Source organism: Ursus maritimus, unplaced genomic scaffold (assembly GCF_017311325.1).
Source record: "Ursus maritimus isolate PB19 unplaced genomic scaffold, ASM1731132v1 scaffold_2, whole genome shotgun sequence".
Classification (NCBI taxonomy): Eukaryota; Metazoa; Chordata; class Mammalia; order Carnivora; family Ursidae; genus Ursus; species Ursus maritimus.
This window is the reverse complement of record NW_024424452.1, coordinates 14,863,323-14,888,118: the sequence shown is the minus strand read 5'-3', so window position 1 is coordinate 14,888,118 and position 24,796 is coordinate 14,863,323. Positions and strand designations below refer to the sequence as shown.

At 40.2% G+C, this 24,796-nt stretch overlaps 1 protein-coding gene across 3 annotated transcripts in view; it reads left to right on the top strand.

The window, feature by feature from the left end:
- Positions 1-24,796, top strand: part of LOC103670173 (S-adenosyl-L-methionine-dependent tRNA 4-demethylwyosine synthase TYW1) — a 202,241-nt gene that overhangs the window by 97,569 nt on the left and 79,876 nt on the right. For all 3 annotated transcript variants that reach the window (XM_040634988.1, XM_008698566.2, XM_040634987.1), the window contains exons 12-13: positions 816-993; positions 19,268-19,403. In XM_040634988.1, the coding sequence (XP_040490922.1) occupies positions 816-993; positions 19,268-19,403 (314 nt within the window). The remainder of the gene's footprint in view (positions 1-815; positions 994-19,267; positions 19,404-24,796) is intronic.

Below are 24,796 nucleotides of genomic sequence, written 5' to 3'. Positions count from 1 at the left end.
GGTCTAGAAGAGGCTTTTCCTTATACTGAGTTCAGCTTCTTCCCCCCATATTTCTATTGTGGTAAAATATACATAACAGAATATTTACCAGTGCAGCCATTTTTAAAGTATAAGATTCAGGGTCATTAGGTTCATTCTTAATATTGTGCAACTGTCACCACTATCCATTTTCAGAAGTTTGTCATCATCCCTAACAGAAGTCCTGTACCCAAGAAAAAATAACTCCTCGTTTCTCCCTCTTCCCAGCTTCTGGTAACCTTCCACTTTCTGTTTTTCTGAATTAGCCTCTGCTAGGTCCCTCAAATAAGTGGAATTGTACCTTTGTCCCTGTGTGTTGGGCTCTTTTCACTTAGCATAGATTCATCCATGTTGTCACCTGTCAGCATCGCATTCCTTTTGCAAGGCTGAATAATACTTCATTGCACATTTATACTAAATTTTGTGTATCCATTTGTCTGTGGATAGACATTCGAGTTCATTTTCTTAGACCAACATGAAGGACTACAGAGCTACGCAAATTATGGAAAGTAATATGTTCTGCATTCCGGATAATTAGCTAACAAAGTTCGTTTCACCTCCTTATATTCATGTAGTTTAATTAGTATTAAAACCGAAGATGAGATTGCTGATTTTTCTGATTTACTAATTCTAGCTCCCCCCGCCCTTGTTATGTATTATTCGAATGACATAGAAAATGCATTTGCCTTCTATAACCAAAGAACAATTAAGAAAAATTAAAAATCTTTAATTAAGAAAAAAGTGATATTGTTTCCCCATGCCTTATAGAGCTTGTTGCTTTTCACTGTGTTCTCCAGGAGTACCAGGTGTCAAAGAAGAACGTTTCGAAGAAGGGATGGTGGTAAAGCATTGTGCGTTGTCCCTTGTGGGAGAACCCATCATGTACCCAGAAATCAATAGGTTTTTGAAGCTACTCCACGAGTGCAAAATCTCCAGTTTCCTGGTCACAAATGCACAACTCCCTGTGGAAATCAGGTAAGACATCCAGCTTATGAAGATACTCCGCTTGGATCTGTGTTGGACTGAAAGGCATCAGGTATTCGAAAGGGCTTATTGATTACTACCTACATACACATGCTGGCTTTTTGGAGGTGGGAGATGGGCCTACTCTTAAAAAATTCATTCTGTTAGGGAAGATAACAGTAAAAAGAATAGAGGCACAAATCAATTGCTGGGGGAATTCAAAAGAGAATGCAGTTTTTTTGTTTTTGTTTTTTTTTTTTTTCCCCAGAAGGGGAGAAATAGGGTAAAACTTCTCAGAGAAGCCACCGTTTAATTGGAATCTTAAAGGTAGGAAGCTGTAGTTTTTAATAAGAACCTCCCGAGAAAGGTAGGAAGGTAGGGTATTTGTGATACCATTATGTAAATATAGTTCATCTGGACCGCAGAGTGTGTGAAAGAGACTGGCAGCTGGAAACCAAGTTGAAAGGTCCGGGGGTAGATTGTAGAGGACTTCAGGTGCTGTTCTTTGGAAAGATCTTGCTTCCTGCAGAGCAGTCTGCTAGCGTGGTTTAAAACGGGAGAGCCAGAAAGCAGATGGGAGAGTGTTTGTTTAGGTAAGAGTCATAAAGATGAAGGTAAGACTTTGAGAATGAGGAGCCGTAAAGAAGACATTATCGAGACGTAATGGATCAGCTTGGCAAACGGCATGGCTCTGAGAGCCCAGCATAGAAGAGGACCAGTCAATGACTGGAGGGGTTCCAGCCATGCTGATTGCTAGGACTATGGGGCCCTGGAGCACTAGAGGATCATGTAAGGAGCATGTTTAGCATGTAAGGTGTTGAGTTGGTTTGGGTGACTTAGAGGGAAGGCTTTCCAGATAGAAATGACCATCTTCTGGGGCCTGGAAATGACCTGTTTTTGCATTATACTTGAACTATGCACATATTGTAACACCAAAAACATAAGATTTTACTTATTTACCTGTGCCTTCCTCATAAGACTGAGTTGTTTGAGACTGGTGACCCCTGCTTATTTATGTTCATGTCACTGGTATAGAGCCTATAAGTTCTCAGGAGATGGCTAGTGAAATATTGGGGAAATTACCACATAGGAATAAAAGACAATGATCTTTTAAAATTCAAAGTTGTTTTGTAAATACCGACCAAAGGAGTATAACAAGAAAAAAAGGAGAAAATAATTTTCTTTTTTTTTTTTTTAAGATTTTATTTATTTATTCGACAGAGATAGAGACAGCCAGTGAGAGAGGGAACACAAGCAGGAGGAGTGGGAGAGGAAGAAGCAGGCTCATAGCAGAGGAGCCTGATGTGGGGCTCGATCCCATAACGCCAGGATCACGCCCTGAGCCGAAGGCAGACGCTTAACCGCTGTGCCACCCAGGCGCCCCAGAAAATAATTTTCAAATATAAAAAGACAGTATTGGAGTGATGTCAGCGTCATGGAGGCCTGTCTCGTTCCTTTTCTCTCTTGCCTTCCATTTACAACTAATCAGACGTGCGTAACCAAAGAAAAGCACCTCTCTACAGCACACCAGGACACCCGAGAGATGCATTCATGTGTGCACCCAAAAGTGGGTGGATTGGGCATTGGAGGAGGCAGTGGAGTGAGGGGAGTGGCAGCAGAGGCTGCAGGGACAAGTCTGGTAGGGGGCCAGCACCACCCTTCTGGCAAAGCAAGTGGAGGCTGAAGGCGATTGCTACAGAGCTGGAGAACTTGTTTCTCTCTCTGAGAGACCACAGTGGGGGGGGGGGGGGGGGGGGAGGGAGGGAAGGAAGGAAGAAGGCAGACACAGAACTGAAGGAAAGTATGTTTCCTGCTGTCTGCCTTAGGGGATTTAGGCAAAAGGACTGCCCACTGAGCTCTGGGAACCCCCGACTTGAGGATCCTACTACCCGGTCATGGGGCACACCCAAAGCCCAAGGTGCTAAGCACACCCCTCCTTCCACTGTGCTGCCACCCCCCCCTTTTTTTTTTTAATGCACAGCTCTCCCCGCCTTAGTGGGGAGTCAGCACTAGTAAGAGAAACCAAAAACTTGTGCTGCAACTCCACCTTCTGGAAGAGAAAAGGAAGGCTTCCAATTACTAACCTGTTAAAACTATTAGAATCAAAGTAAACAAGGCTTTTACCTAAATAAGAAAGGTGTTTCCTGCTTTAGATGCAGTGGCAGAGGCACTTTTCATGAAACACTATGAAAAATTATGGTAATATGGTATCACAAAAGGAAAATGATGATTTTCTAGTAATCGAACCCCAAAACACAGACTATTGCAATCTGATACATAATTCAAAACTAGCTATTATGATGAAATTCAGCAAGCTACAAGAAAGCTTGTAGAAAGGCAATACAATGATCTCAGGAATAAAATTAATGAATAGAAGGAATACCAAAGAGATTGAAATTCTTAAGAAGAACCACACAGAAACTCTGGAGCTGACAAACTCAATGAATGAAATGAAGAATCCATTTAGAAAGCATTGAAAATAGAGCAGATCAGATGGAAGAGAGAATTTACGAGCTGGAAGATAGGAATCTAGAAATGATTCAGGTGGAAGAGGAGAGAGAACTAAGATTTTAAGAAAGTAAAGAAACCCTGTGAGAACTATTGGACTCCATTAGGAGAGTCAACATTAGATAAATGGGTATATACCAGAGGAATAAGAGAGAGAGAAGGGAGCAGAGAACATAAAGAAATAATAGCTGAGAACTTCTCAAACCTGGGGAAGGAACTGGACATACAAGTCCACAAAGCTAATAAAACACTTATCTCAATGTGAAAAGACCTTCTTTAAGACACATTATGTTGAAACTGTCAAAAGTCAATGGTAAGGAATTTTAAAGGCAGCGGGGAGAAAAAGGCAGTAACTTACAAAGGAACCTGCATTAGGCTATCAGCAGATTTCTCAGCAGAAACTCTATAGCCTTGGGAAGAGTGGAATGATTTTTTCAAAACAGTGAAATATAAAAACTGCCTCCCAAGAATATCTGGCAAAGTTATCCTTCAGATATGAAGGAAGGATAAAGGCTTTCCCAGACAAACCAAAACTGAGGGGAGTTCTGCACCACTAGACCTGCCTTACGAGATAGGCTGCAAGGAGCTCTTCAGGCTGAAATGGGAAAATGAAAATACACAAAACTGATGAAGGTGGTAAATGGACAGTTAGAATTAGAAGACTGTAACTCTTGTTTAGAATAGTATATTAAACTCTTAATTATAATAGTGTAAAGGTAAAGGAAAAGCATTAAAAATGATTGTAGCTACTACAACTTGGTAACAAAAATCACAGCATGAGAAGATAATTTGTGACGTCAAAAATATTAAAGAATAACAATTATTATATGGTTTCACTCATATGTGGAATATAAGGAAGAGCACAGAGGACCATAGGGGAAGGGAGTGAAAACTGGGAAGAAATAAGAGAGGGAGACAAACCATGAGAGACTCTGGACTCTGGGAAATAAACTAAAGGTTATGGAAGGGAGGGGGTGGGGGATGGGGTAACTGGGTGATGGGTAATAAGGAGGGCATGTGTTGTGATGAGCACTGGATGTTATGAATGAATCATTGAACACTACATCAAAAACTAATGATGTACTATATGTTAGCTAATTGAACATAAAAATAAAAAATAGTGAATAAAAAGGATGAAATCTTTATAGGCAAATCAAGATAAATTGCTATCAGCAGAAAAAATGACTGTTTTATCTATGAGACATTTTTTGTAATCCTCATGGTAACCACTAAGCAAAAATGTAGAGCATAGATACGAAACATAAAGAGGAGGGGAGACTGAGCAAATCACCAGGGAAAACCACCAACTTACAGAGGTAGAAACAGAAGGAAAAAGAAACAATGGGAAAGCAAAAGATTAAGTGGCACTAGTAAATCATTACATATCAATAATCACCCGAAATGTAAATGGATTGGACCCACCAATCACAGGGCACAGAGTGCCTGAATGGATTAAAAACAAAAAAACTCCCGTAAGATTGAACTAGATGCTGCCTATAGGAGACTTTCTTCAGCTCTAAAGACATCTATAGGCTCAAAGTGAAAGGATGGAAGATGACAGTCCAAGCAGGTGGAAATCAAAAGAAGGCACGTGGAGCAATGCCTATATCAGAAAAAATAGACTCCAAGTCAAAAAGCATAACAAAAGACAAAGAAGGTCACTATATAATGATAAATGAATCCGTACATCAAAAAGATAGAACACTTGTAGATATATACAGTTCCAGTACCCAAACACCGAAATATATTAAGCAAATATATTAAGAGATCTTGAGGTATAAATCAATAATACAATAACAGTAGGGACCCAGATAACCCCACTATCAGCAATGGACGGATCAAGAAAACATTGAGACAGGAAATCAATAAGTAAACATTGGAATTGAACCACACTTTAGAACGAATGGACTTAACAGACATACATAGAACATTCCAAATAAATAAAGAACTCAGTCAATTTAGCAACAAAAAACAATCTGATTAGAAAATGGGCAGAAGAACTAAATAGGCATTTTTGCAAAGAGGACATCAAAATGGCCAGCAGGTGCAAGAAAAGATGCTCAACATCACTCATCATCCGGGAGATGCAAATCAAAAGGTGGTTAAAATGGCTGTCATCGAGAAGACAGGAGACAACAGGTGCTGGGAACCTTTATACTTTGTTGGTGGGAATGTAAGTTGGTGCAGCCACCATGGAGAAGAATATGGAGGTTTCTCAAAAAATTAAAAATAGGTCTACCATATGATCCAGCAAGTCCACTTCTGGATATATACCCAAGGGAACTGAAAACAGGATTTTGATGAGATATAGGTACTTCCGTGTTTATTGCAGCATTATTCACAATAGCCAAGAATGGAGACAAACCAACTGCCCATCATCAGATGAATGGTTAAAAAAAGTATGGTACATATACACAATGAAATATTATTCACGGATGAGAAAGGAGGCTATCCTGCCATTTGCAGCAACTTGGATGGACCTCGAGCACATTATGGTATGCAAGTCAGAGAAAGACAAGTACTATATGATATCACTTATATGTGGAATCTCAAAAAGTTAAATTTGTTTTAAAAAAAAAAAGAAATAAAATGGTGGTTACCAGGGAATGATGGAGGGTATTTAAAGGTATAAACTTGTAACAAGTAGTAGATAACCCGTAGAGACCTAGTGCACAGTATAATGAATATAGATAATAATACTGTACTATGATTATATTATGTGATAAATGTTACATTGATAATCATATTACATATATAAATGTAACATGCTCTACACCTTAAACTTACCCAGTGTCACATGTCCAGTTTAGTCAATAAAAAAGACACTATTGTTTGTAAAAAAAAAAAAAATCATACACAGGCACGCACAAAGTCAGTTTAAAATTTAACATCATAGGAAGTCAGAGAGTTGGTTAAAATTGGCTCCTGGGCAATAATGAGAAAACCAGTGACATTGTCACAGGATAGCTAAAATATTACTTTTTCAAGTTGTAGAAAAAGGTAAAGTTAAAAGGGAAACGCTTTTAAAATGTCAATGTATAGGGGCGCCTGGGTGGCACAGCGGTTAAAGCGTCTGCCTTCGGCTCAGGGCGTGATCCCGGCGTTACGGGATCGAGCCCCACATCAGGCTCCTCCGCTATGAGCCTGCTTCTTCCTCTCCCACTCCCCCTGCTTGTGTTCCCTCTCTCGCTGGCTGTCTCTATCTCTGTCGAATAAAATAAATAAAAAATCTTTAAAAAAAAAATAAATAAAATGTCAATGTATAAATTTTGCATGGGTTACCATTCCTTTTTAAACATTTTTGTTAGGTTTAAAACCCCTGGGTTTTCAGATGGCTCATGAGGGAGAAGTTGGGATAGAGAGGTGTTGGGATTTATATACACACAACATATACAAAAAGGGAGTCTATCCCAAATTTGAGGCATATGTGTGTAAAAAAGAATTAAATCTTCCAGAAGTGGGATGTAGGTAATTCTTTGCAAAATGATAAGATGATTCATTGTTTGCTCACGCACAGTACTCCTTGCAAATGCTTACGGATTGAAGAAAATTACAGAGAGATATAAATAAGCTGTGTACTTGAAAGTGTCCAGCAAAATGCCTGGCACATAGTGAACATTCAGAAACTGTCCTTGGGTCTTTCTTCCCCACTCTCACTGGTGAGCCTCCTCTTGTCAGCAGGGGGATCATGATACGACACGATGTCCATACTGGTCTTGACTGCCATCCGTGAAAAATGGTATACTAAGGCATTGATTAAACCAGTCTGTTAGAATGGGCAATGGTCAATTGGGAGGGAGACAAAGAGGAAGAAGTGAAGTGGCAGGGGCGGGGGAATAGGAAATTAGCAGATTTCTCTGATGTTGAACGCAAGAGTTTAAAAAAATGGAAGGGTACACCCTATGAGGGGTACTCAAGAAAGAAAGAATGCTCAGAAAAGGGGAGTTCCCTTTTTGGATTTTTAAAGCATTCTTTGAGCTCCTGTATCAAGGGTGCCATGATTCAGGGGCGTGCGTCCCTTCTTTAGTTATGTCCTTCACTGGGCAAAGGAGAGAATATGCGGGAAGTAGCCATTGCAAGTTTGGACCTCAAAGAATTGGCATATCTTGGTTATTTATTGAAATACCTATTTAGACAGAGGAAAAAAACCCAAAGCTGAGATTGACAATTATTGCTAGGATCAACACACTATTGCTAGGATCTGAGATTTTCTGATAATTGATACCCTAATATAGATGGATTGAAGAGCATAACGTCTTAGGTGTCCCTTTCTCTAATGCAGAGCAGTCTACTGGCATGGCAATAACAGATATGCCCAGGTGTTGGGAGTCCTAAATACAAGGGAACTTTCCTCCCCTCACATTTCCCCAAAGAATGATGTGAATAGTTCAGAAAAAAGTTAAAAGAAGAGCTCTTAGATTTGACATACCAGATACTAAGATGTGTTCTAAAACTATGAGTTTCAAGTAGTCTGGACTGTACACTGGTGAAACGAAATAGTCCTGAGCTACCCCTACTTTTAAACGAATACTTTCCTGACTTGAGGCCTCTTTGAGCTGATCTAAGTGCTCTCTCACTTTAACCCATTGGCCCAAGAGAAAATGGAAAGAGAAATACTTCTCTGAGTACAGATCATACTGTTTCATTTCTGTGAATTTGGAAGAATCCAACTACCAGTTGTTTCTGGTGTCTTAATTTCCTTTCAGAAAAACAAGGCAATAGATTTATGAATATAGAACAGAGGCCATGAATTTTGGAAGTTACCCCTAATGTTTATAGTGCTAATTCTATACAGCAGGTCAGCTCATTCAGTTGAGCTATCAAGTGAACATCTTGTAACCATTTTATCATTGAGCATGCTCTGGGAAGTAATAATGTGCTCTGGGTAATTGTCAGTTTACTAATTTTTTTTTTAATTAAAAATTTTTTTTCCCTAAGTTACTGCAGTACCACCCATACTTTGATACCTTCTAAGGAGATTCTTGACTTTGTCAGTTGGCCTTCCCTTGACCCACACGCAAGTGTACATTCAGACTACTTGCCTTTTCATGATACTTAACTTTTCCTTAAGAGAATTTCAGTCTCCCCTCCAGCTCCAAAGTATGTGGCTTTTTGCTGACAGTTCTCCCACCAAGGGGAGTTTTTACAGTGAGTAGTCCTCAAGGATTATGGAGGATAGAAGCTAACACCTCGGGCAAATGAGAAAGCTGTTAGATTCGGTGCAGCTTTATGATTTTGTAAACACGGGGGTTAATAAAAGCTACCAGAATACGTAAGGCACTTCGTATTAATAATAGGACTGGTAGCGGTTGGGCCATAAAAGCCTTTTCTCTTGAGGAAAGGCCCTCTTAATTCCGCCAAAAAAACGTGGTTTTATAGTGGTATTTTTGGCAGGCGTTTCCCTGAGATGTGGTAGCATCTTACCAGTTATCTTTTCTTGTGATCATTCATCTTAAAACCGAGTCACTCAAACTAACAACCATTTATTTAGCTCATAATTCTGGGTCAGCTGGCTTTGCTGGTCTCGGTGTTGTTCATGTGTCAGTTGGCAGATCTGCTGGGCTGGCTGGTTTATGATGGCCATGGCTGGGACAACTGGGGCCCCTCTTCATGGAGCTTCTTACTTTCCAGTACGCTGGTCTGAACTTCATCACATGGTGGAAGGATATCAGAGCAGCACAAGAGGGCGAGCTTCAGGGCAGAAGCATCTTTTGAGCCACTGCGTGCGTCGTACTTGCTCACTTCCATTGGCCAAAGCAAGTCCCGGCTGAGAGGGCAGTCCCAGCTACAGGGCAAGGGGACGTGGATATAGGGAGAGGAGGAGTTTATGGCCATGTTTGTAGTCTACTGTGTGGCACAACGGGCTGTAGTGGTCAAGGAGGATAACCTTGAACCACTGGGACTCTGTATTTTTTAGGAACTCAATTGAAAAAAAAAGTGATAATTTTATGGGATGGCTGGAGGGTTGGTTGTTAAGACCAAAGGTTTGACATTGGCAGTTGATCAGAAGTAGGTTTTATTTGTCCTGCACCCCCTTTAAAAGCTTTTTTGGTTTGTTTTTTGAGCCAACAGTTAACATCCAGAGATTTTGCATAAAATCTGAATTTCTGACTTTTGGAAAGGACAGTCTGGCAAGAATTGTTAAAAGCCAAGTATAAAGTGTGTTTTTTACAATACCAGAACACTTCACTCTTACCTGGTTTTATTACTCACTGCACTCTGACACCAGACATGTGGGTTTTTCCACACCAAGCAATTCTCCAGTTCTCCGTGGACACCAACTGGGTGTCCTGTGATTCAGTTCGGTTATGACACTACCTGGAGTTAGTGTAGACTGCATAGCTTAGGGGCTCAGCCTCCCAAGACTGCCCCACTTCAGATATCAGGCGCAGTTCCAGATTGCGCCTGGACTTCTGACCAACCAGCTATAGTTTGGGACCTCCCACGACTCCCTCCTCAAGCTCAGTAATGTGCTAGAACAGCTCACAGAAAAAGGGAAAACCATTAACTTACTATTATTGGTTTGTTATAAAGGATACAACTCAAGAATAGCCAAATGGAAGAGATGTGTGGGACATGGTATGGGGGAGGGGGCGCTCCGCTTGATCCCGTCTCCAGGCACACCCCCTCCCCCCAGTACCTCAGTGTGTTCACCAGCCTGGAAGCTTTCGGAACCCCATCATGTAGAGGGCTTGTGGAGGTTCTAGGACATAGGCAGGATTGGGTCGGTCTTTGTCAGTTGGTGATTAGCTCAATCTCCAGCCTGTCTCCCCTCCCTGGAGGTTGGGGGGGGTGGGTCTGAAAGTTCCAACCCTCTAATTACATGGTTGGTTCTCCTGGCAACCAGCTCCTATCATGAAGCTGTCTAGGGGCCACCAGGAGTCACCTCATTATTAAAGTAAATCTTTATGGTTGAAGGGGGCTATGATGGGTAACAAAGGATGCTTCTCTCACCTCTGTCACTCAGGAAATGCCAAGGGTTTTAGGAACTTTATGCCAGGAACTAGGCATAAGTAAATATATCGTATTATACAATATCACACCAAGTAATGGTTATCTTTTCGAAGAAGCCTGTGGTTTTCAGCTTGCCAGACTCTTCCCCATTTTGTTGTCTCCTCTGTCATGAGGCTGGTGTCACCTGCCACTTGTCAGAGGAGTTCACGGTTCATCCTCTTACAGCAGAGAAGTTTCTGTCTCCATTTCTAACAAATATGAAACCATGGAAGGTACCACATGGTCAAGGAAAATGGAAGCATATCGCTTTGAGTAAGGAAAGAATATTCTTGTGTGTTTCCTATGCACTCTGTGTTTTGGTCTCCAGAGAACTTTCTCCTTTAAAAGTGGCTTGCTTGACTCACACTATATCCTTGGCCCCTATAGACTTGTGAGTTGAGGACCCTCGTTCTAATTCTGTACAGTCCGTGTTCGCATTCAGCCCTGCAGTCAGAGCGGCCCATCACACCGTTGTTCTGCTAGGCGCACCGTGTTACTCCTTCCTACAGACTGCTCTGGGCTGTGATGCCGGTGCCCTACAGTAGGACACCTTGTTGAAAGCAGACCCCTGAAAGGCATCTCGTTGTGAGGTAATGAGGTCGTTGAGAGGGATGTTCTACCACACTGAGTAGTTTCTTCTCTCTGGGGACTTGCAGAGAACTAACTGGGGTGTTCTTCCTTTGTGGACATTTGAAACCTATGACCGTGTCTCCCTTTTTACGAGTGTTTTAGGGTTTAGAGGCTCTCTATAGACTTTTTGTAGCTCTTTGTAGACTGACATGCTCTTAGCTTCATCTGGAGTCCCCCTTTTATCATTATTTTCTTATCTGTTTGTTTTATGTTATTTTTAAGTTTACATTTAAAATCCAGTTTTTTCTTTTTTGGTAAGTATTGTTGATGCACGGCTTTCTGTGTGCCAGCAGCTGATCCTGTGAAGACAGAACTCTGGTCCGTATGTAACTGTGCACAGTTAGCGCTTAACTTCTCAGACCTCCCCACCCCCACCGGATTTGTCCGTTCGTTCTTTTACTTTTGAGCACCTTCTTCTGAAACTGTGAACTTCATTCGCTTTGTTTTGCTTTTTCCATCAGTATTTCTGTTATTTTGTTTGCTCTGTATGTTTTGTTTTCTTTAGTTTTTGCTAAGACATTTACCATATGTGTTAGAGAACCTCTAGAAATTAGCTCTTCACATATTAGATGCTTAGTGAATGTTTGAAGAAATGCATGATTTTTAATGAAAATAGTTTTCTTGTATTTGTTAGCTCAAAGTGGTTACAGAAAACAGCTTCCAATGAAATGAAGATTATACATATCACCCGATCCTTTCAATAGAATCTTTTCCCCCCTCCCAGCCTGTTTCGTTTGTAGTAAATATGTTAAGGTTTAAAATGTATGTCTTTTCTTGTGTCTATGAATTGATCGAATACTTTTCAGAAATATGCAGGTCTACGGGTGCCTGGGTGGCTCAGTTGGTTAAGTGCCTGCCTTTGGCTCAGGTCATGATCTCAGGGTCCTGGGACTAAGCCCTACATTGGGCTCCCTGCTCAATGGGGAGTCTGCTTCTCCCTCTGTCCCTTCCCCTGCTTATGCTCTCTCTCTTTCTCGCTCAAATAAATAAATAAATAAAATCTTTAAAAAAAAAAAACATGCAGGTCTAGACAGATTAAAAAAAGAGAGAGGAAATACAGTCAGGTGTTAAGAGCTGGGCTCTGGTCTAGAAAAGATCTGGTTAGAATCCTAACTGAATCTCTTGCTGTCTTAGTGACATGAAGATAACTCTCAGGGCCTAGTTTCCTAACCTGTGAACTGATTTTGTAATCATGACGGTCTCATAGTGGCATTGTGAGTATATGAGATAATACATGAAAACACTTAGGAGTTTCACCATTGGAAACGTAGGCTAGATAATAATTTGGTCAAAGTATACTTTAAGACAAGCACCATTACTTGAGACAAGGTAGACATTTCTTAATAATAAAATTTTAAACCCACCGGGAACATAAAACAATATAACAATTTAAAACTTGTAAACAGTCAATAACATAATCTCAACATTGAAAGAACTATGAGGAGAAGTAGTAGGCTTTTAACATACTTCTCTCAAACTGTTAAAACAAGCAAATTAAAATCAATAGCAATAGTGAAGATTTGAACAACTAAATCGACAAATTTCGCCTATATTACAGAAATAGAGCATTGGAACCAGAGACTTTGAAATATAATTTTTTTCAAGAGCATGGAACTTGATTGCAGACTGATTACCTAGTGGCCATATGCTGGGCATTATAGCAAGTTTCCTCAAAGTATTGAAATCATATAGAGCATGGTACTGAACATACTGGAATTAAACTATAAATCAACACAAAAAGATTAATAGAATATTCCATTGTGTTTGTAATTTAAGCAGTATACTTCTAATTCACTTATGGGTTCAAGAAGAAATCACAATGGACGTCGAAAATATTGTAATGGATAATGATGGGAATAAAAACAAAACTTATGGGATAGATGTCAGCAGGAATAACAGAGTACAGACCTTCAAAACCTGCTCCTCTATAAAAACAATGAGAACACTAGCAAAAATTGTCAGAATCAACTTTTTCTTGTAGGTACCCAACAATCTGAGGAGCATTTATTCTAGAAAAATGGCTGAATCTCAGTAGGAACAGTAAGCCTTGTGGTATGTTAATATGGCCTATTTCATGTCCTAAGCTTCATGGTGTCTTTTTTTTATACTAATTTTTTATTTTGTTTTGTTAGTCACCATACAGTACATCCCTAGTTTTTGATGTGGAGTTCCATGATTCATTACTTGCGTATAACACCCAGTGCTCCATGCAATGCGTGCCCTCCTTCATACCTATCACCGGCCTAGCCCAATCCCCCACCCCCCTCCCCTCTGAAGCCCTCAGTTTCCCAGAGTCCACAGTCTCTCATGGTTCATTCCCCCTTCTGTTCACCCCCCCTTCATTCTTCCCTTCCTTCTCATGGTGTCTTAATATGTCCTATTCCATCCCCACTCGCCCAGCTCTGTAGTAGCCTTAAACCATATAGCTTATAGTCATAGTAAAAGCCAGCAGCCTGGCAGCCAGGGGAGGGGGCAGAACGGAGTTGGAGCTCCTTCAGAGTCCCATTTCCAGAGATTTGTCATCATGTGGGTTATGTGGCAGTTCCCTGAACCCCTCACGCACAGGGGTTGTCTTTATTTGAAGTGACTCACATTCTGTCCAGTGAAAAAGCTTTTCTCTGGGGTGTTGCTCGTTATCGGCAGTTATCGGCAATCAAGCTAACTAAAGAAATTAAAAGGAAGAGCTGGGGAATGAGATGTTCATAGTGAACTTTGAAAAGCTCCAGTGTATTCCTGGGAAGCTAGAAGCCAGCCCGTAGGCAGCCCGTCGCCTGATGTTGATGTCTTGAGCAAGCAGACAGTGAAAACTGAGGTAGAGTTGTCAACTGCATGCCTGGGCATGGAAGGCAGGCCCCAACATACACACAGAACCTTCAGCAAAGGCTGGAAGCCTTTCTGGTCGAAGGCATTTAAGGGTATTTCTGGCCAATCACCAGCAGACTACTAAGCTAACGGAACAGGCTAAACACAAGAAAGAATACAGAATTTACCAACGTAGTTCAGTAACAACAAAAACAGCAACAAACAGATAAAACAGCAACCCTGGGTTGGGAGGTATCTAATATACAGAATTGCACATAATAGTATTTAAAATGTTAAATGTTTATTTAAAAAATCGTGAACTAGACAAAGAAGTGAGAGTATGGCCCATACACAGGGAAGAAAACAGCTAGTGGAAACTTTTTCTTTAAGAGTCCACATATAAGTGAGTTCATGCAGTATTTGTCTATCTGTGTTTGGCTTAGCTCACTTAGCATAATGTCCTCCAGGTTCATCCGTCATGTTGCACATGACAGAATTTCCTTTTTTTCTCATGGCTGAATAATATGGCACTTTCTTTATCCATTCATCTGTTGATAGACACGTTTTCATGTCTTGGCTATTGTGAATAATGCTGCAGTAAACGTGGGGATGCAGATATCTTTTCAAGATACTGATTTCATTTCCTTTGGATAAATACCCAGAAGTGGGATTGCTGCATCATATGGTAGTTCTATTTTTAATTTTTTGAGGAGCCTCCATAGTGACTGTACCAATTTACATTCCCCCCAGCAGTGCACAAGGGTTCCCTTTCCTCTGCACATCCTCGCCAGCACTTGTTATCTTGTCTTCTTGATAACAGCCATTCTAACAGGGGTGAAGTGATATGATATTTTGATTTACATTTCCTTGCTGATGAGTGATGTTGAGCTCCTTTACAAGTACCTGTTGGCCATTTGCATGTCTTCTTTGGAAAAAATGTCTATTCTAGTCCTTTGCCCATTTTTAAAAATCAGATTAAGTTTTTTTGCTCTTCAGTTGTAGGAGTTCCTTATATATTTTGGATATTAAACACGAATAGATATATCATTTGCAAATATTTTCTTCCATTCTGTAGGTTGCTGCTTAGATTTTGTTATCATTTCTTTTGTTGTGCAGAAGCTTTTTAATTTGATGTGGTTCCACTTGCTTATTTTTGTTTTTGTTGCTTGTGCTTGTGAAAGACCTTTTCCCTATGTTTTCTTCTAGGAGTTTTACAGTTTTGGGCCCAACATTTAAGTCTTTAATCCATTTTGACTTAATTTTTGTGAGCGTTTTAAGATAGGGGTCCAGTTTTGTTTTTTGTATGCGAATATCCAGTTTTCCCAGAACCATTTAGTGAAGAGACTGTCCTTTCCATATTGAATAATCTTGGCTCCCTTGTCAAGTATTAGTTTATGGGTTTATTTCTGGATTCCTGATTCTGTTTCATTTGTCTGTTTGTTTTAATGTTGTTAATGTTTTATTTTTTATTTATTTATTTTTTAAAAAGATTTAATTTATTTATTTGACAGAGAGAGAGAGACAGCCAGCGAGAGAGGGAACACAAGCAGGGGGAGTGGGAGAGGAAGAAGCAGGCTCATAGTGGAGGAGACTGATGGGGGGCTCGATCCCATAACGCCGGGATCACGCCCTGAGCCGAAGGCAGACGCTTAACGACTGCGCTACCCAGGCGCCCCTAATGTTGTTAATGTTTTAATGTTAGTGTTAATACCATACTGTTTTTTTTTTACTTTATCTTTGTATTATAGTTTAAAATCAGGAAGTATGATGCTTTGCACTTTGTTTTTTTCCTCCTCAGGATTGCTTTGGCTATTTGGAGTCTTCTTGTGGTTCCATACGAAGTTTAGGATTGTTTTTTCTCTTTCTGTAAAAAGTGCCATTGGAATTTTGGTAGGGATTGCATTGAATCTATAGATAGTTTTGGGCATTATAGACATTTTCATTTTCACCATATTAATTCTTCTGATCCATGAACATGGGATGTCTTCCCATTTGTGTCTTCAGCGTCTTTGATCAGTGTTGAGAGGTTCTTGAAACTAACATAACAATACACTTTCTAAGGCTCCATTTCTAGAAAGTGATTCAGTCTTGAGAGAGGCCCAAGAACCTGAGTTTGCAGGTGCTTCTGATGCAGGTGGTCCTGACCACACTTGGAGAAATACTGCAGTGAGGCTTGAAATACTGCTCTTGGCTTTCTTTGACAAAGCGCCAGCCGGCACTGTTTGTGAACTGACCATTCTGATGGAGGCATTGTGGTGCAGGGCTGGGGAACAGGCTCTGGAGTCACATCTCGGCTCAGATGTCACTATTGACACTTGTGGATTCTTGAACAAGCTGCTTAACCTTTTGAATCTCAGTTTCGTCATGTCTGAAATTGGCAGAAGTAGCAACTACCTTGTTGTTTTACTGAGAAGATTTCATGGATGGTAAACACAGAGCACAGAGCACCCAACGCATGATGAATACTCAGTAAATCCTTCCCTTTTCCTTCATCCTCCTCCTCTTTTCCTCCTAAATTATCTGGCCAGACCTAACAGCCCCAGATGGTCTTAGGGATTCTGGTTTTAATGGTGGTGGATGTATGGACCACTCGGTTATTATTTATTTATTATTTATTTATTTATTTATTTATTTATTTATTTAATTTTGTTCAATAGGAGCATCAAACTTACTCTAAGCCATTTGATTTCTTGTAAATATAAATCTCTTTTCCTTTTTTCCTTGCTTTAGTCATTGGTAGGCCTTGTTCTGCCTTCCAAGCCAATGGCCTGCTCATCTCTACAGAAAGGCAAAAAGGAAGAGGGATTTTTATGTTCAGTTGTCAGTGCATTTGTATATATGATTCCTCTTAACTCAGAGCTTTAAAACGAGCAGGACAAAGGATCGTCACAATAATCTTGTCAAGATTCATTGGGCATTTTCACTGGGGACTGGGTTTAGGATTGTATTTCCCTTTTATTGTCCTTTTTAATTGTTCTCAGCAGCAATGTGAGACTCTCAGACACAAATTATTATCATTGTTTTAAGGTTATAGCATTCTCTTGCTTTTTTGGAACGAAAATGATGCTATCTCTGTATAGAATGGTGACAGATAAATGACCACGCTGAGAACCTTATTGCTTGTCCTTTGGAAATAGAGGCCAACCGTAGGCAGACATAAGATCCTTGAGGCTCAGAAAATTTCTCCAAGGTACTGTTAATGTTTCGAGTCGCTTAGGAGTAAGTTCTGTAATTCCTAGGGACTTTTCCTCCTCTTCATGCTTCCTCTGCTCTTTGGTAAGAGATGTATAAACTTCCTTGATCATAGCATCTCAGACATTTAGTACCGACTAAAATTTCTTATTGGTACCGTTAGTGTCCAGGGCTTCCTTTTTTGGCAAATGATGGAGGTTTGTAAAATAACTATGGCCTTTGGAATTTACTGTTCATAATCTTAAGTAGTTATAAAGGATAGTGGAAAGGTCAAGCCAGTTGCCATTTTGCATTAGGCAGCTTTATGACAAAGTCCTGTAAGTATCAGATAATGATAGCCAGCAGTATCCATTAAAACAATCTCTTTTATTTTTTGTAACACATAAAGTCCAGTTAAGGTAGCATAGCCCCTCTGTTATTGAAGAGGCTCCCAGCAAAAGGGATGGTGAGACAGAATGCTGCCATTAACAGTATCCTCCTGTTTTTCATTTTCAGTAATTGATGTCCTTTGCTCAGTAGTGACACAGGATTGAACTTTTCAGGATTCCCTTTGTATGCCAGCATTGGAGAGGGATTAAAGCAATGAGTCTGCCAGTATTTTAATCACTTCTTAACTTTGGTCAGAGCTTCTCCACTTTTAATAACTTTGGGTTTAGACCCTTCCGATTTTTCCATGTGTCACTAAGCCAGATCATTTTAAGCATTTGTTTGGCCTGCATGCCCTCAAAAGTTAGGTTAGCTCAAGTCAACAATATCAAGTAAAAAGTAGCTTTAAGTACCTGCCTGTATGGCTGGATAAAAAAAATAGGGTTCCTGCCCTTCAAGGTCTCACATTCAAAGATTGATAAGGCTGATATTGATAGATACAAAAACATAAAACCAGTTTGATGGTGAATTTTATGACATGTGAATTATATTTCAATTTTTAAAAGTGCATAGACTTTGAAGCAAAAAAAATGCGTAAATGAATTCTGGGGGTAAATACAAATTCTGGAATAGTTACAGAAAGTTAATAGTGGGAGAATTTGGTCAAAGCATTATTAAAGGGAAATTTCATTCTAGTTGCAAATTTATTGAAGAAGATGAATTATGAGATCTGGTTTTGTTGTTGTTGTTTTTAAAATTTTATTTGAGAAAGAGAGTGAGAGAGAGAGCATGAGTGGGGGAGGGTCAGAGGGAGAAGCAGGCTCCTCACTGAGTGGGGAGCCCAATGTGGGGCTCAATCCCAGGACAGTGGGATCATGACCTGGGCCGAAGGCAGTCGCCTAACTGACTGAGCCACCCAGGTGCCCCTTGAGACTCATTTGAAGGGAGAACAGGGAGGTTATGGAAAGAATATAGTCTGGACTTAAAGTATAACTGGCAAGTAGTAGAGTAGATAAGAATGAATGACTTTCATTAAATGAATCCGTGAGTTTGAGAGAAGTGGAGAATGAGTGGTATTCATGGAAACTGATCAAGAAGGCAAAGAAGAATAATCTGCAACATACATTTTTCTTAGGGGTTGTGCTCTTTTATAAAGGCTCGGTTACTGTTACAGCTCCGCATTGCTTCAAGCTCCCTCCCTAGGTCATTGTTTGCCCCCACAAGGCTGGACTTGAAACCCACTCTGGCTCTCCAAGGCACAGGTGAAATCCTGCTGTGGCTTTGTGCCTTTCAAAGAAGGTTTGAGCTTTTTGGGTTGTTTCTTGTTCCGTAGAAAACTTCCGTCAGTGAATTGAGGATGGAAGGTGGCCTGTCAGCACAGACACCACGTGGTTGTGGCATTTCAGCTGTATAAAGCTTGAATGGCAGAGTTCATGGGGAAACTCAAGTCTGAGACCCCTTCTAATTGCCCTGGGCTGATGGGGCCTGACCTGAAGCTAGATCTCATTTTGTTTTCCACTAAAAGCTAGTGTTTGCAGAGGGACCAATTTTAAGTAATTGAGTGCTTTCAGTTCATTAAGAATGGTATGCAGTCATTGTTAGAAATAATCAACTGACAGCCCATTCTGTCACATTATGAAAATCATTACTTCAGTCCTTTGGGAGAGGTAGAAGCCTGTAGACCCCCTGAAATGTTTAATTACCATGTCTATTATAGACTGTAAATTTTACATCATGAAAAACCTGACACAGGCATAATTTTTTTCCCTGTTTTTTGTTTTTTTAAATTACAAAGGAACCTCAAACCAGTTACCCAGCTATATGTCAGTGTGGATGCTAGCACCAAAGATAGCCTGAAGAAAATCGACCGCCCACTCTTCAAGGATTTCTGGCAGAGATTCCTCGACAGCTTAAAAGCCTTGGCAGCAAAGGTAAGAATTATGACATCTTTAAAAGAGAGAGAGAGAGAAAAGAAGTGGAGAGAGGTTTTTTTTCCTATTCTTTTTAAAATAATAATAAAAAAAGAATAAAACCTTCAACCTTTTTTTAGACTTCCACTTACATTATTCAATAAATATTTATTGAGTTCCTCTTAAGTTTGTAACACTCTGCCTTATATGTATAATTTGCCCTTCGTGTATTTAGGGAGAGAGATACACGCTCCCAAAGTTAATTAATAAAACATGGCAAAGTAGCAGCTCATAGCAGCCCTAAAAGAGGTGCCAGCAAATAGTATATGTTCAAATATGAGGTTAATTTTCTTGAATTTCTAAGACCGAATTTCTTACCCAGTAAGGAACACAATCTCAGGATGCCCAGATTTCATCTTTCTCTGCCAGCATTTGCCCTTTCTTATGTCTTCTCTTACGTCATACTTATTTTCCTATTAGATCTCACGTAACCTTCTGATTCTTCTTTTCCATTAACCCCGTGTCTCAGTAGTTGGTATTTTCTGTTAGTTCTGCCTCTCTTCTTCTCTTGTAGCAATTCCCCTTTCCTGTCCTCTCTGCTTTTGCCTACAGTTCTTCACACTTTACCCAAACATGACAGATAATGAGAAGCACTACGGGAGTTTCAAAAATTACAATTTCTTTTTCCTAGTGGGATTTGAGAATCTACATTTTAAACATCCCAAGTGACTTGTGCAGGCCACATCTGGTACTCATCATCCCAGAAACCCCCCTGTCTCTCCTCTGCCCAGCATTTACTTTACTATTCCTAATCCATCACCGTCTGGCCTAGGAGGGCAATACTTGCCTGCTTCTGTTGGCATTTCTGCAGATGCACCCAGCACTTTTTCTGAGTCTTTGCTTACCTCCTCAGAGCCGAGATTGTCCTTTCTTTCCATTTCTTTGACTTGTAGAAATCCTATGTGACCTTCAAGGCTCAGCTTCATCATTCAATTTTGAAGCCTTTTCCAGTGGCAAACAGCCGTCCCTGTCTCCTTTCTTAAGTTTTATATCTATAAACGCACAGTATTTCTTCTGTTTTATCTTAGCTTCTCTTCTCCTCAACTGGATTCCTTACTCCTGTCTGAATTCCACACAGAGTCTAGCACAGCACATTTAATGGTATTTGAAAGTGTTTCTTAAAAGAATGAATGGGTGGAAACTCAGCAGAGCTCTGTCGTGGTAAGATGTACGTACACAGTTTCTTGACTGTTCAGATATTTAGAACCCCCCCTTCCCCCGTTTTGTGCTGGAGAAGTTAAACCAGTACCTTGTTTTTGGTGATTTGGCGATTAACACTGACATTATTTAGGTAATGCAAAATAGGCATTTGGTTTCTGATCTGTCTCGGATTATTGATAAAGCCAGCAAGCTAGGTGCTTCTGGGTTCCTGAAGTCTCTTTGTCTCCGGATTTCACCCTTAGCTCTATCACCTTTATCTGTTGCTGAGACAGGAGATACATGGCATACAAGTCAGAATGCACTTGGAAAGCGAACAGCAGGAGCTGGCATTATCAGACACATCAGGTGTGGCAGATGACAAGTGGGCATTGGTAGAATGGCTTAATGGCTTCTTTTTGTTTCTTTTGGCCAAAATTTTCCACAAAATGCATTCTTATCTTGAAGTTACAAGCCTTTACATGTCCGTTTCAATTCTGACTACTTTGGGTTGACTCATTGAGAGTAATGCAGTAACTTAAAGTTCTGTGGTATTTTCTAACTTGTGAGCTTTTTTACATATAACATCATTTTTGTGTCCATGTAACTCTGGTTGGAAAACTTCCGTTGGGCCCTTTAAACTATCTGCTGGCAGATGGTGCGCCTGGGTGATTCAATCAGTTAAGCATCCATGACTCCTGATCTCAGCTCAGGTCATGATCTCATGGGTCATGAGTTTGAGCCCCGTGTTGGGCTCCGTGCTGGATGTGGAGGCTACTTAAAAAAAAAAAAAAAAAAAAAAACAAGAACTATCTGCTGGTAGATCAGGGCAACCGCATTCTAAGCATTTTGTAGCAATTAGAATTCATGTTTCTTATTGTATCGTTTACATTGCCATTTAAGAAAGAAGATCTGTGGCAGGAAGCTGCTCTTAAAAGTTTTCTTAAGTTCACTGTAGCTATGTTATCTTCTTCTGAATATCTAATGTTATTGGTACAGTAGATTCCATCAAGAAAGGTCTGTTTTACTGCTGTTTAACACTCAAAAATAAAACATTTATATTGTAACTATACTTACTAGCTAGGGTCAGACTTGTAATCTGGTTTCATTGAGTTTTTAAATAAAAACTTTTAAATAAGAGTGACTTTTCAGCTATTTTAATTAGAGCATCTCTATATCTATACTATCATCTTTTGTACTTGTTTAGGCTTTTAGTACTTGAGTACTTTTTGTTACTTGTTTCAGGCTTAGCAAGGAAAGGCATTAGAAGAGAAAGAATTTCTTGAACTTTTATAAACAGAGAAATTTGATTTGTCTTAAGATTTTCAGCCTATTTATGAGCTAATGCAACGCAAAGTAGAAGAAGGTAGGAGGATATTTTGTTTTATTTTTTAACTCTTGGCAAGTATAATGTTTACACTTCCAGATCTTTATCCTTTGTCAGAATGTTCCGTTTCAAATATGAGGAGAGAAATATATTAGTACTTGAGTATGTGGAGCTAAAAAGCAATTGCATCAAGATAACACAGCAAAAAAGTGTTAGCTTCAATTTCCGTCCACAATAGCTACTTGTCAAACAGTCCTTTTTTGAAAAAAGAGAAATCCATCTTGTACAAGACAACACTGCCTACCTTTGGCAGTAGACTTTTATCAGCAGTGTGACCAGATGTGTTTCTTCCGGCATGTTATTATGCCAGCTTGAAGATCCAGTAGGATAAGCAGTGATACCGATATTCTTGAAACCTCATATTTGAAAAGAAAAACAAAAATAGTTTTTTGCATTACACTTTCTTGGATATCAGAACATTAGCATTCTTTCTGCAGATGTGAGCATGCTCTGACCTGACGTTATTGGAGTTAATATTGTTTCATTGTTAAGAAGGGCTTATGAGAAACAAACTGAGGACCTCAGAGGGGAGGGGGGTGGGGGAATGGGATAGACCGGTGATGGGTAGTAAGGAGGGCACGTATTGCATGGTGCACTGGGTGTTATACACAACTAATGAATCATCGAGCCTTACATCGGAAACCGGGGATGTACTGTATGGTGACTAACATAATATAATAAAAAATCATTAAAAAAAAAAAGAAGGGCTTATTATACATTGAGATAGCTTTGTATCTAATATTTAGATAAGTCAGTGTATCCACATGGCCTACAATTTGCAGATTAAAAAACAAACATTTAATATGTGACTTCCTTGTCTCTGATCATAAAAACATTACATGTTCATTATGGACATTTGGGGGAAGTAAAGAGAAATATAAAGAAATAAGGAAAGAAGTTACCTATAAATCCAGGACCTTAAGACAACTGCTGATATTTAAAGTACTTTTATTGGGGGGATGCTTTTTTACATACATCATTCAATTTTATATGTTGTTTTTTGTTGTTAAAATTAGGTCATCATGTTTCTATGCTACTGATATTTCTGTGTGGCCTTCATATTAAGGACAGCTTAGTCTTTCTTCTCAGTGTGAGATAATAGAAAATATTTATATATTGGTTTCTGTACCCAATTCCTGGCACAGAACTCCTAGAACATTTGTAACTTTCTAAGTGGTAAGAACACAAGGAGCATCTCTTGTTTTAGTATTTCATCTTTCACCCCATACTTAACATAGGGCTCCTAAAACCCTTGTAGATTCCTGAGTGATAAGACCACGAGGGCCATCGTTGTTCTAATGAGGTGACTCTGGGTGGACTCCTAGGTGGCTCCTAGATCGGGGCTGGTCACCAGAAAGACCAAGCTGATTTGAAGGTTGGGATTCTCTGCGAATTCTCCCCACCCCCCACCCCTCCCCACTTCTCTAGAGAGGCGAGAGGGGCTGGAAGTGGAGTAAATAATTGATCATACCTCTGTGAGGAAGCCTCCATAAAAATCCCAGTAGGGGGTTTGGGGAGCTTCCTGGTTGGTGAGCACATTCACACCAGGAAGGTAACACTCCCCAACTCCGTGGGGACAGAAGTTCCTGGGCTGGCTCCCAGATCTCACCCGATGTATGTCTTCACCTAGTTGTTTATCTGTATCCATTAATAAACTGGTAAATATAAGTAAGTGTTTCCCTGAGTTCTGGAAGCTGCCCTAGCAAATTAACCGAATCTGAGGGAGAAAGGCTGTAGGAACCTTTGACTTATATGGCCCATTGGTCAGAAGCATAGGTGACAACCTAGATTTGTCATTGGAGTGTAAAGTGTGCTATAGTGACAGAAAGGAGTTAAATTGTAGAACATACAGCTCGTATTGCAGAGAATTGCTTGGTGGGGGAAAACCCTTCACACGTTTGGTGACCAGAAATGTTCTGTGTGAGTTATCAGTAAGGCAGACACATAGGAGAGAACCCTGGATCTTTCCTTAGTCACTCAGCTTCCTGATTGTTGGCCAGTAGGAGGATCCAGCAAGAATGTGTCGTGTTCTGGCACACTTGTTCAGTTGTGGGGGCCTGACAGTAAGTCAGGTTCCTGACATTTTTTTTTTAATAAAGATTTATTTATGTATTTTTTAGAGCACGAGAACACCCGAGCAGGGGGAGGGCTGAGGGAGAAGCAGAGGGAGAGAGAATCTCAAGCAAACTTTCCGGAGCCCTACACAGGGCTCAGTCTCATGACCTGAGCCAGAGTCAAGAGTTGGCCACTTATCCGATTGAGCCCCCCAGGCGCCCCCGGGGTCCTGTTTTTTTTTTTGTTTTTTTTTTTAATGTTTTTTTTTTTTATTATATTATGTTAGTCACCATACAGTACATCCCCGGTTTCCGATGTAAAGTTCGATGATTCATTAGTTGCATATAACACCCAGTGCACCATGCAATACGTGCCCTCCTTACTACCCATCACCGGTCTATCCCATTCCCCCACCCCCCTCCCCTCTGAGGCCCCCAGTTTGTTTCTCATAGTCCATAGTCTCTCATGCTTCATCACTGGCCTATCCCAGTCCCCCACCCCACTCCCCTCTGAAGCCCTGTTTGTTTCCCAGAGTTCATAGTCTCTCATGGTTCATTCCCCCTTCTGTTTACCCCCCTTTCTTTATCCCTTTCTTCCCCTACTGATCTTCCTAGTTCTTATGTTCCATAGATTAGAGAAGTCATATGATAATTGTCTTTCTCTGCTTGACTTATTTCACTTAGCATTATTTCCTCCAGTGCCGTCCATGTTGCAGCAAATGTTGAGAACTCATTCTTTCTGATAGCTGAGTAATATTCCATTGTATATATGGACC